The 13,017-nt window shown below is 46.0% G+C and overlaps 1 protein-coding gene across 1 annotated transcript in view; it reads left to right on the top strand.

Moving 5' to 3' along the window:
- UNC5C (unc-5 netrin receptor C) overlaps window positions 1-13,017 on the top strand; it is a 273,678-nt gene that overhangs the window by 215,058 nt on the left and 45,603 nt on the right. Inside the window, exon 5 of the mRNA XM_068403228.1 lies at window positions 12,603-12,783. Within this exon, the coding sequence (XP_068259329.1) occupies window positions 12,603-12,783 (181 nt within the window). The remainder of the gene's footprint in view (window positions 1-12,602; window positions 12,784-13,017) is intronic.

Here is a 13,017-nt window from a genome sequence, read left to right as displayed (position 1 = left end):
AAAGGTCTGTAATCCCCAGTAGGGTGGCTGGGACCCAAACAGCATGATCTAACATGATGAGTGGAAGTGATCTCTGAAAAGATCCTCTGTGAGCTGCTCTCATAATAGTTGCACTTTTTCCTGCCTTCTAGTATCCTGGCTCACTCTGTCAATAGCCGAGATTCATGACTGTACATTAACTGGCTCTGAATCTATTTGTACCGTGGTCAGACACCAATTAACACTTGGCAGGCTCAGAAATCATATACTCCCCATCTGACATTCAAAAGAACCATTCTCAATGTTGGTTTTTTCCTCTTTTCTGACTTTTGAAGTCAGAAGGAGATCAAACACCCAGATTGGACAGCTGCCTAATACAGCCTCTTTGTAGATTCTTTCCAACACTATGAAAAGAACAAAGACCTGAACACTAATGAATATGCTACCTTAATGTGACACTTTATTACAGCCACTTGCTGAAGCTGGTAAGATAAACTTAAAAAAATGGAAAGATGGAAGGTAACTTGGTGGGTTGAAGGATTACATGATTATTTTAATTTAGAGATGAATTGAGTTCTTCGTTTAAGACTTCTTTTATTTGTTTGGAGAAGTTTCTGATATGCTGGTACAGCTAACTAAGTAAGAAAGGAGTTGGGAGAAGGCAGGCAGCAGACTGAGGCTATTTTCCATCTTGTAGAAAGACTGCTTTGATTCCAAGAAGGGTAACGCATATGCTGCAGCTGGAAGCAGCATTTTCAAATGCATTGGCGAGTGTGTAGCTCAGACTTTTCCCTCTCTGGGCGCAGTGTTTTGTTTTGGTTTGGTTTTTTTTCCACTTACTGGCTTCTGAAGTAGTCACTGTATTTAAAACCAAAACAGAGGAAGAAAACCTTACGCTGTGAAACTGTACAAAATACACATTTAGTGTAATGTAACGCTGGAGTCCAGAGTCCCAGCATCTTCACCTTGCTTTTTCTCTTTGATTTTATTCTCCCCCTTCATTTTGTTTTTTTCCTGGTATTTCAAAGTGATGGGAACAACGACACTCAGGGATACATTCTGTCCGCTTTTCAGTAGCTGGGAATTACCCAGCATATTTAATTGCAATTAACTGTGTCAAGCTCTTATGGATCAATGCTAGAGCAGACCTTACTATTACTGAAAAGCTGAACCACGTAGCAACAGACAGCTGCTCCAGAGGGCAAGAAAGACAAAGACAGAGATGGGCAGGCAAATCTTTTAAAGCAGCACTTACCAGTCCCTCAGATCCACTAGGATGTGACGAGCATTAGAGTAGGCTCAGATCACGGCCGCGAGAAAAAAAAAAGCACAAGATCCAAATAGAAGAAGGTGTAGTAAAATACACCAGCCTCATGGTCTGAGGTCAAATCAAAATACATCTTTCTTGTTCATTTGGGACAAAGTAAGGAACCGAGGGTTTGCTTGGTCTCTGGGAAAAGCAGATCAGCTTCTCTGTGACCATATACCCCTGCCCACCAGCCCTGACCAGCATCAGTGCCACCTGTACTGTGGCATGCCTCCCCACTCCCAGCTTTATAGCCAATATCAAGCTGAACCTACCTACAGGTTCTGAAACACCTGGGTAAATGTTTTGTCTTTTCCAATGCGTGGCTCAGGCAAGCAGCAGAAGGACCAGCGCAGACACTGTTACACTGAGGCTTCCACACATAGCTGAGGGGTGAAGGAACAAACTCAGATGTTCCTGCTGTGAAAAAAAAAAAAATGACATTAGAAAAACCCAACATCCAGCCCTAGCTCCGTGCTTCCCTGCCTTCTGCTTTTCCTCAATGGGGAGAAATAGGATAAGGTGGTGAGATAAGCAGTCTGACACGCCAGAGTCGGCGGGAGTTGCCGGTGCTTGGCGGAAATCAGACAGTAGCAGCTCCCTGATGTCGACAGAAACATCCATTTCAATTCCACTCTCTTCTGTGTGTGCATTTTTTCAAACCTAACCTGAGAAGGCAGGAAGGATCCCATTCTGCGACCCTCCAACAGTAATGGCAGAGTTATTAGCAATTAACCTGTTAGCTCATTTAATTTGTTGTTTGAAAGATGCCAGCATCGTATTGCACATGATAAAATATAGAGACACCAAGTCACATCAAATTAGCTCATTGCGATAAGTTATAGATTGAAATATCAGTGAGGTGTAAGGTTGGTTGATATGCCATAAGCTGCCAGATGAACATTTGCATTGAAATGTGTGATTTGCGGACCCTTTAACAGGGGCATAATTCCTTCTTTAATTATAATTGAGGTGTTTCACAGAGTAGTTTAATTGCAGAACAGGGTGTAACATACGGTTTGGTTAACCAGTTGGATTTAAAACTGGGTGTGCTATTTATCCACATTCATGGCTTTGATCAGGAACTAGAGCAAAGGGAAAAGCATCCCTGAGTCAAGTGGCAGAAAAGGATGTTTTGCTGATTTAAGATGACTGTGACACAGACTTTATTCAGCTGCTCTTCCATGGGCAAAAGCTGGTGGAAGCTGGGGACTTCTCCAAATAGGCAGCATCAGGTGGCTGATCCATCTAATTGATTATTAATACCACCGCTGTTTGCTTTGTTTCATGAGAGCCACTTATGTTTTGCAGCAGTTATCCTTTAATTGGGAGTTCATGTGTATGCATTTCCATGCAGGTGTGTGTCGCTGAGGCAGTGTTTTATATTCCCGGCAGGAAAGTGAGCTCTAAGAGAGGGGAGTAGGGGAGCTTGCGGCCACAAATACTAATTAGCTGGGAAGTGACACTGTCTTTTGCAGTGCTTTGCAACATACAGCAGAACTGCCTTTGCCTGTCAACGGGAGGAAGAGCAAGGAGGGGGAGGCAGGTTTGTATGCAGGAGGAGCACAGCCTAAAATGAATGAGAACCACTGGAAAGCCATTGGTTAAGTTCTGGCAATGCAGACCTGACCTTCTCCAAAAGGATAAAGCTCTCCGTAGCTGTTAATGTCCAGTGCCATACATTTCTCTTCCTTTTTACATACTTTTGACACCCCAATCTAGTGGTGGATGGTCAGGACACTCTTTTGAGAAATGAGAGAGGTAGGTTACAACCCCCTGCTTGAGGACAGGCTTGTGTTTGGATCTCGTGCTTCCCTGAGAAATATACTGACTAATAGCTTATTAGGTGGCCTTATTTTTACATTTCCTACCAGTTCATTTCCACAGTGCAGAAACCCATGATGAGATGCACAGTTCTTCTTGCACGACCAAGTTTTTTGAAACCTGAATTTTCTGTGGGATCTACCCCTGTACTTTTCCTTTCTAGAGAAGTTCTATTGATGCTGATGTAAGTGAGGGCAGAGCGTGCTCCTAAGTGCATCAAGTTGCTGTGTGATTGGATCTGACCACAGGCAAGGATGATCTGTGGGGCTGGAGAATGCTCAGGTTTCTAATTCCTCCATAAAATATTACAATGGGAAGTTTTCTACAAGAGCAGTGATGTGAACCCTGCTGGCTGATCCTCTCTACAGCTTGCTCTTTGTGGCAAAGATGGCTCTGGGATGCTCATTTAGCTAACACAGACTACCTCTTCTCTTCATGCTGTGCTCAGAAAGAGCAGTATTTTACCTTGTGCATATTTTTGGAAGATACACAGTGTGAGACACAGCTTTTAGCTGCATCTTTTGATGAGATAGATGAGCATACCTCCGAGCTTTCCCCTTAGAGAAGATAGGTCCTCATCCTGGACATACTATTCTGTAAGCCTACATGATTAGTCCATCAGGTTCTACTTTGACACTGACTGATTCTTGTTCCCTATAGCCAACAGGCTTCGTAGCGCCTGAAGTGCAAGAGTTACCTCTGGCAGCAGTTTGCAGAGTCCCCGGTTCTTACCAGCACCCTCAGTCACCTGGCGATAGCATTTGCCTTGGTCACTTCCTCTGGCAGTAACTTCTTCAGATGCAGCGCTTACCTTAGGTGTGAAGAATTACAACGCTCCCATGTTTAACGGAGCTGTTTCCAAAATGCAGTCTGCAGAACGCACATCAGCTGTCACTCAAAAGTCATCTGATCAGGTTTTGCTGGATTTTGCTCAGGAATTTCCGTGTGCTTCTAGAATTGATGCTTTTCTTTCACTGAAAAGTGTAATCTGGACAAAATCCTGTGTACTTTAAAACTTGTAGGAGGAGTTGTCCATGTGACAACAGGCACAATGCTGGTTTCAAGGACAATGGGAAAGGGGCTGTCCTTAGGGACTGCAGCCACCCCTCAACATCCTCTTGCCTTATTGAACTTTTCGATCCTGAAAAGCATATAGCTCTGTGCTGTGAAGAAAGAGGCCATCTATTTATCTATCCATCCACCCAAAGAACCGCAGACATCACATTGGTAACCTGTTTAAAGCTGCTTCCAAACAGACCCCTCCCGGTTGCACTGGGGATCAGGGAGGCCACATGGTGCCAAAAACATCAACCAACACGTAGAACCTCCATTCCGAACCCCTCTTTCAAGCGGGAAAGGGAGCCCAGCAACTCCTGGTGGCCATACGGCAGTCACCGTGGTTTTTGGTTAATGATGCTGTGATCTGTATTTGAATTTGAGGCTCTGCGAAACAAAGTTATCCATCTGCTACTACCTCAGCCATGCAGTCTGCCTCGGCCTTTGAAGATTCTTCTGTGAGGCTTCACTTCCCCGTTGTGCGTAAAGTAAAGCTGTAATAGGGCCAGAGACATCCAGCAGCTGTGCATAACACCCTGTGTAGATTTTAGTACTCAAGCAGAAAGCTGGATATATGTGCAATTAAGGAAGTGTTTCCACAGCAGGAACACAAATTCCCCTTATTGGCAGCAGAAACACAGTAGCAACAACTGAACAAAATGTCACAGTGGTTTGCATTTGCTGTCTTATTCTCAATATGTGTTTTGCAGTCCCTCATAACTGTAATTTCAACCTCTTTGGAGACCACTCTTTTTTTCTCTTTTTTTTTAACCTTAAACACATACAAAAACGATTTCCAGCAAGTAGTGCGTGGAGGACAGCATCCTCTTCAGCGAGCAGTTGCTGGGATGAAAGTATACATTTGAGACCAAATCCAAAAATCAAATAACATTCTTGAAAGAGGCACTCAAGTCTCAAGGTACCTGAAATAGCTGCTGGCTCAATAGCCCATACGAAAACTGCTAAATTTTTGTCAGTCTCACTTGGACATCTTGTACTGTGTCCAAATCAGTAGTTACCTTCACAAATGTTTTATTCTTATTGGCACATGTATGTGTGCCCTTACTATAAATATGGTATGGGACGCGTGTCTGTTGTTACAACTTGGGTGAAGCAGGGGAGCTGTGATTTCCCTGTGGCTGTTGGAGGCAATGCGAGCTTAGCAGGGACTGGTCGGTACAGCTACGGAGAACACCAGCCACAACGCTGGTGCGGTTGGGGGACCAGATGGAAAGTGATCCTGCCACGTCAGCCAGGCATGGGGAGGCAGGGGTGCAATGGTCTCACCTCTGAGAATCCTAAATCACCTTTTATCAAGGCAAATCTCTTGCTGCTCCCAGCCGTTTGCATCTTGTTTCTTCTGGAGAATTGCACTCATGGGCACTGGAGGGTTTTGCCTGTGTCTAGGGGAGTGGAAGACTTGCTGTTTTCGGCAGGTGCTTTCCACTCTGAAGATTACTCTAGGGGAGGTTGGTGCGGGGAAGGCAATGAGAGACCAGGATCCGGGACTCAGACCCTGCTGACTTTCCTCTTGTGATTGCAAGAGGTGTAAGGAATGACTTGTATGATCAGGAGGCAAGGATCTAGATGAGCTTATATCCCTTTTCCATTCCTGGGTTTCTTCTGGAGCAGATGTGCTTCTGCCTTACCAGTTTCTAAAACAGTCACGCATACGCAAGTGTGCCAAGAGATTTAAGCGTCTAGTAATGCTAGTAACTTGGTATGGCTAAATTTGTGTCAGCAATTAGCTTCCATAATCGGTTTTTGTGCATATGTAATCGCTTGTGTGATTTATGGTCCCTGTGTTCATTTAGTCTGCACAGAAGCCTGGCCCAGCTTTGCAAGTCTTAGTCTCTGCATGTGCTGCCTTATTTCAGGCTGCTGCTGGAACCATCCTGCAGCAGCACAGGTCTGGGTGCAGCTCGGAGGTATAGCCGGGGTAGTGATTGCGGGTTTTCTGGTCTTGCTGATGGTCTCACTTTTCATGGTGGGTGGCATGTGGCAGGTTCCCTCTGTTATTTAGAACAAATGTGCCAATTATGTTAATATATCTCCTGATACCAATCAGCAAATAATTAGAGACAACACATCTGTCTCTCACTGGGGAGCGGGATGACAGAAAAGACGCTACAACGTATGTTGCTAGCAGAATCACAACCCTGGACTTCAGGAGGGCCAACTTTGGCCTTTTCAAGCAATTGCTAGGGGAAATCCCATGGGACAGGGTACTAGAAGGTAAGGGGGCCCAAGATAGTTGGTTAGCATTCAAGGACTGCTTCTTCCGAGCTCAAGATCAGAGCATCCCAACAGGTAGGAAGTCAAGGAAGGGTACCAGGAGACCTGCATGGTTAAACAGGGAACTGCTGGGCAAACTCAAGTGGAAGAAGAGGGTGTACAGATCGTGGAAGGAGGGGCTGGCCACTTGGGAGGAATATAAGTCTGTTGTCAGAGGATGTAGGGAGGCAACTAGGAAAGCTAAGGCCTCCTTGGAATTCAACCTTGCAAGAGAGGTCAAGGACAACAGAAAGGCCTTTTTCAAATACATTGCAGGTAAAGCCAACATTAGAGGCAATGTAGGCCCACTGATGAATGAGGTGGGGGTCCTGGAGACAGAGGATAAAAAGAAGGTGGAGTTACTGAATGCCTTCTTTGCCTCTGTCTATACTGTTGGAGGCTGTCCTGAGGAGCCCCGGACCCCTGAGGCCTCAGAAGAAGTCAGGATAGAGGAGGAATCTGTCTTGGTAGATGAGGGCTGGGTCAGGGACCTATTAAGCAACCTGGACGTCCATAAATCCATGGGCCTTGACGGGATGCACCCGCGGGTGCTGAGGGAGCTGGCGGAAGTCATTGCTAGGCCACTCTCCATCATCTTTGCTAAGTCGTGGCAACGGGAGAGGTGCCTGAGGACTGGAGGAAAGCGAATGTCACTCCAGTCTTCAAAAAGGGCAAGAAGGAGGACCCGGGTAACTATAGACCGGTCAGCCTCACCTCCATCCCTGGAAAGGTGATGGAGCAACTTGTTCTTGGTGCTGTCTCTAGGCACATCAAGGATAGGGGGATCATTAGGGGCACTCAGCATGGCTTCACCAACGGGAAGTCTTGCTCAACCAACTTGATAGCCTTTTATGAGGATGTTACCCGGTGGATAGATGATGGTAAAGCTGTGGATGTGGTCTATCTTGATTTCAGTAAAGCGTTTGACACGGTCTCCCACAGCATCCTCGCAGCTAAACTGGGGAAGTGTGGTCTGGATGATGGGGTAGTGAGGTGGATTGTGAACTGGCTGAAGGAAAGAAGCCAGAGAGTAGTGGTCAGCGGGACAGAGTCCAGTTGGAGGTCTGTGTCTAGTGGAGTCCCGCAAGGGTCGGTACTGGGACCAGTTCTATTCAATATATTCATTAATGACTTGGATGAGGGATTAGAGTGCGCTGTCAGCAAGTTCGCTGATGACACAAAACTGGGAGGAGTGGCTGATGTGCCGGAAGGCTGCGCAGCCATTCAGAGAGACCTGGACAGGCTGGAGAGTTGGGCGGGGAGAAATTTAATGAAATATAACAAGGGCAAGTGTAGAGTCCTGCATCTGGGCAAGAACAACCCCATGTACCAGTACAAGTTGGGGACAGACCTGTTGGACAGCAGCGTAGGGGAAAGGGACCTGGGGGTCCTAGTGGACAACAGGATGACCATGAGCCAGCAGTGTGCCCTTGTGGCCAAGAAGGCCAATGGCATCCTGGGGTGTATTAGAAGGGGTGTGGTCAGCAGGTCGAGAGAGGTTCTCCTCCCCCTCTACTCTGCCCTGGTGAGGCCGCATCTGGAGTATTGTGTCCAGTTCTGGGCCCCTCAGTTCAAGAAGGACAGGGAACTGCTAGAGAGAGTCCAGCGCAGAGCCATGAAGATGATTAAGGGAGTGGAACATCTCCCTTATGAGGAGAGGCTGAGGGAGCTGGGTCTCTTTAGCTTAGAGAAGAGGAGACTGAGGGGTGACCTCATTAATGTTTATAAATATGTAAAGGGCAAGTGTCAAGAGGATGGAGCCAGGCTCTTCTCAGTGACATCCCTTGACAGGACAAGGGGCAGTGGGTGCAAGCTGGAACACAGGAGGTTCCACTTAAATTTGAGGAAAAACTTCTTTACGGTGAGGGTGACTGAACACTGGAACAGGCTGCCCAGAGAGGTTGTGGAGTCTCCTTCTCTGGAGACATTCAAAACCTGCCTGGACGCGTTCCTGTGTGATATGGTCTAGGCAATCCTGCTCCGGCAGGGGGATTGGACTAGATGATCTTTCGAGGTCCCTTCCAATCCCTAACATTCTGTGATTCTGTGATTCTGTGAAATTCCAACCGCCTTGGATCGTGCGCTGCCTCAGCCACTCGCAGGGCTGGCTCAGGCTTGTGGCAGGCTTGCCAGCGCGTTAGCAGCACTGGGTGTGTAGATCCAGCACAGCTGGCAGGAGCCATGTGCCTCACTGCTCTGCAAATTACATCCAGAGGACTAAGGAGCTCTGACCAAAAACTAGCTGACTTCGGGTGTGCTTCACCTTCTCAGCATCCGCAGTTGCTGTGAGTCAGGATTTCATTCGCTGCACTCATGCCTTTACAGAGGGGCCTTCTCTTACTAGTCAGTTTGCAAACATACAACAAAATTACCTTCTTGAGTGGAAAACTAAAAAAAGAAATGGGGATTTTGTACCTGCTTTGTTCCAGGGGATTGGTATGTAGGAAAAACAGTTGAATGTTGTTGTAATTTTCCATAGCTGTCATCTCCACAAGGGAACACTTACCCCATCCTTCATGGCAGTATTACTGCCAATTAAATGATTTCTGTTATGATAAGGATACACTGATGCCCAGGCTTTTTCTACGTATATGCACAACCAGCTGTACATTTATTAGTAACTGTTGGAGGGATGTGCCTGATTTAATTGAACAAATAGAGCTAGGTACCTGTTCAAGAATTGTTGTGACTATAGCCAGTACATACACACCCTCAATATTTAGGCAAAGGCAAACATCTACTCTAGAAATGTCTTCTGCAGAGAGTTGAAAAATGGAGCCATGAGGGCGTGATTTGGTATGACCCTGAAGACAGGCATCTTGTGCACTTTGAAGTGCCCATGGGTATCCTCCTGCCCCTCTGTCCACTCGCCCAGAGGGGTGCAGGTCTCTGCCATATAAACGTCCAGTGCCTCATCTGCCAGCCTTGCTGAGAGCCTGATGGTTTCCCCAGGGCAACAGTCACCATTATTCAGGCAGCAGAATTAAATTCAGGGTAAATTTCTGCATTGACTGGATTAACAACCTACTTCAGCAGGGGGGGCTGTGCCTTGGGGAATGACATGGCATCAAAAGAGATGGTTGCTTTTAACTTCTTTAGTAACAGTTTGCATACTTGTCATTCATAAACCACACTGTGTCGTTCCGCTTTGTTCTCTTCTCTTTCGTATTTGACACCTGATCTCTTCCTGCTTAGGTACAGAACAACCCTGCTCCCACCTATTCTGGTTACCTCAAAAAAAATAAATCTGAGGTTTCGAGGTGCTGAGCACTGCAGTCACCTGCACCGGAAAAAATTGGGCTGTTAGTAATTGAAAATGAGTACCAACAAAGGTCTCGTTTGCATGTTGTAGTGTGTTAAATTAGTTATAATTTCTACAAAGACTGAGGGAGAAAACACATCTGCTACAGGGGTGTGCTCTTTTTTGTGGTGCTCTACTAACCGCTAAAAATGTGTACGAAAGGAGACTCCTGTCTCTTGTCAAATCATCCATCAGTTCCTCCCTTCACCTTTGGTGACATTATCATTTGCTACATGAACAGACTCATGACATCATAAGAACCTAGATGCCAGAAGATGACTGAACTAGATATGTTAAAGAGGTATCTTGTAAGAGAGATGCAGTTTAGACGTGCAGACGCAGTACCGATGTACTGGCAAAACAGATTTTTCAGGAAAAAAAAGACATCCTGTTGTTCTCCAAACTCAACATTTTATTGTTAGGAAATTCTGTGAGCCATTAAGTGAAAAGGATCTTTTTCCTAAGAGATTTGGTGAAGAGCCAGAGGCAGTGTACTGAATTATACTGAGTATCTTTTTCTTCTGATATTGGCAATTCCTGTTTTCATATCATCTTCAGTGTTTTTGCAGGGATGAAAGGGAATTTAATGCTCATAGCTTTAATTTTGTCTGATCAGCTGAGACCCAGACTGAATATGTATGTGTGTGTTTTTGTGGAGAGAGAAAGTGTTGCAGAGTACTGGAGAAAGAGAACCGCATGCTTGAGCATGGAGCCTTGCATAGTGCTGAGGGCTGCTAGTGTGTGTGCTGGGATGAGCACACCAGCAATATTTTGGACTGAGCCTTAGTCCATGGGATGACTGTAGTCCTGTCCTCACTGACATCCTGATGTCCTCAATCTGCAGAACACAGGAAAAGTACAGGTGGATTTGAAGGTGGTACATACACAGCTGTGACAGCATGTGTAGCGACTTTTAGAGTCCTGACACAAGTCTGTGCTTCATCCCAGAAATAAATAATGATATTAAAACCCAAGAAAGACATTTTGATTGTGTGAGAGGCAGGGGTTAAGTGGCAGCCTACCACTAGAGGAGAGGTAAGGTCCTGACTTGTTTTACAGCCTGGGATGCATGCAGACTTGACCTGCGGGTGAGGAAGGAGCTGAACAGGAGTCTGTCTGTCTTGATTATATCTGGTACCTATTAGGATTCAAGAAAGGAGGAAGAACAATTTTAGTCATCCTAGCAAGGAAAACCAGGTTATTGACTAAGAGCTTGTACCTTCCGTGGTGAAACATGGATGTTGTACTGACAGGAACACAGCCTCCAAAGTTTTGTGTCTTTTTTTCTTCCTCCCCTGTTCCTCGCAGACACATGTATCTGTTTCCACAGCCCTTCTTGCACCGCCAGTTTTAAGATATAAGGTATCGTTAGTTGTGAGGCTACGACATACTGCAGTGATCTGCTGTGGGAGAGTAGAGTTTAAATCAAGCTTTCCTCAGGGCCGTGACTTTACATTCACTAAGGTGTATGTCTTTGGAAGCAACTCACACCTGACGGACATCCACCCAGACTGGGGCAGGGGAGCTGGAGCTGATTAAAGTAGGGCTAAAGATGGGGAGCGGGCAGTGGGCAGCTTGAATCCAAGTCCATGTCCACCAGCGCTGGCCTTGCAGCATTGGACCAGCTCCATCTGGGGATGAATTGAGCCCTCTGTGTTTAACACCAGGAGAGGCCCTCGGTTTTCTCCCCACAGCTTGGGACGGTCTGTACAGCTGTCTCAGGGGGGGAGCAGGTTCTCTGTTGGTTTTGGGGTATGTCAGTGCTCGGGCAGTTCCTCAAATGTCGGTGGAAAAGTGGGGTTTGTGAGAGCAGATCTTGGCAGTTAGCACCTCGCAGGTCTGGCAGGTTGATTGTGTTCATGTTTTTCTTCCTTTAATTAAATCCTGCACACAAGCTGATCCAGTGACAAGAAGGCCCGGCTTTGATCCATCCAGGGCCCCACTCCTGTCCTTCAGAGCGTGCTCGGTTCAAATGAAAACAAGCTACTACATTTGCAGCCAAATTATATTAGAGTGGCTCGCAGCAGTCAGCTGGGATATAATAGGGTGTTTCTTTAGAAGGCAATAAAGAGAACATTGTCTAGATTAAAAATCACATATGAAAATATTTTCCTGTGTAACCAAGGAAATTATGCTTTATTAAAATAAAATATAGCTTACATAAAGAAAAGGGAAAAATAAGCACTGATGTAGTCTTTCTGATTCCCTATTTCCTTGGTAACTGTCTCTATTTTGTTTAATCCTGATTGCAGCAAAACAATAACATGCATGTATGTGTGAGTGCATATATACTTAAAAACATTGGCGTGTTTATAATTTATTAGTGTGACCTACTCTGGTGCAGGCCCTCATTGTGTTAGACCCAGGGCAGGTATATACAAGGTTACTGCATTATTAACTGCCTAATTAGAGAAGATGTACAAAATAATGGGTGAGATCTCTGCTGGTTTAGGGCTTCTGATGTTGTAAGGGAATTTTCTGTTTGTAGATACAGTCCTAAGGTATCACCCCTTCCTTATCCCTTGCCTCAGACTCTGAAAGCATAGATTAGCTGTTTTTCTCTGTACGGTAGCTGGCAGCCTTTGCAAATGCATTGATATTTTTTCAAGGCAAGGCAAGACAGCTGTTGTGTGGACGGGTGGGAGGCAAGGGGACCTGAAGGAAAGGGTAGGCATGAAGGGTGTTCTCCCATGTTTCTGCCGTGCTGTTTTACTTCAGTCGGCAGCATGCGTCAGGTGAGTCCTTTGTGATGTGCCTTGACTCGTAGCACTTTCTGGGATGAGCAATGTAATCACAAATACTGTGCCTGTTGTGACCTGGTGCTGACTCACTGCCTCTCCTCTGGCCCTTTGAAACCCCAAGGTGGAGTGGCTGAAGAATGAAGAGGTGATTGATCCCGTGGAAGACCGGAATTTTTACATCACCATTGATCACAACCTGATCATCAAGCAAGCCCGGCTTTCTGACACAGCCAATTACACTTGTGTCGCGAAAAACATTGTGGCCAAAAGGAAAAGCACCACGGCGACTGTGATTGTCTATGGTAAGTGATGCCTTGTCTTGCTGCATGTGGAGGGGCACGCACTCAAAGAGAGCAATGGGGCAGGAGGAGGATACAAAACGCCTGTATGCAGCTCGTACTGCAGTCAGTGTCCAGGCTGGGCCGCCTGTTGACTTGCAGCCATATGCAGCGACTGCAGTCAGGGTTCATTACCGAAAAATCCTCAGAAGTGCAGGTCTGAGGGCTTGGCTTATTGGTGACAGACACTGGTGTTAA

The sequence above is a fragment of the Nyctibius grandis genome, chromosome 6, assembly GCF_013368605.1.
Source record: "Nyctibius grandis isolate bNycGra1 chromosome 6, bNycGra1.pri, whole genome shotgun sequence".
In the NCBI taxonomy this organism is placed as follows: Eukaryota; Metazoa; Chordata; class Aves; order Nyctibiiformes; family Nyctibiidae; genus Nyctibius; species Nyctibius grandis.
Note: the sequence above shows the minus strand (reverse complement) of the source record. Positions and strands in the feature narration are given on the sequence as shown.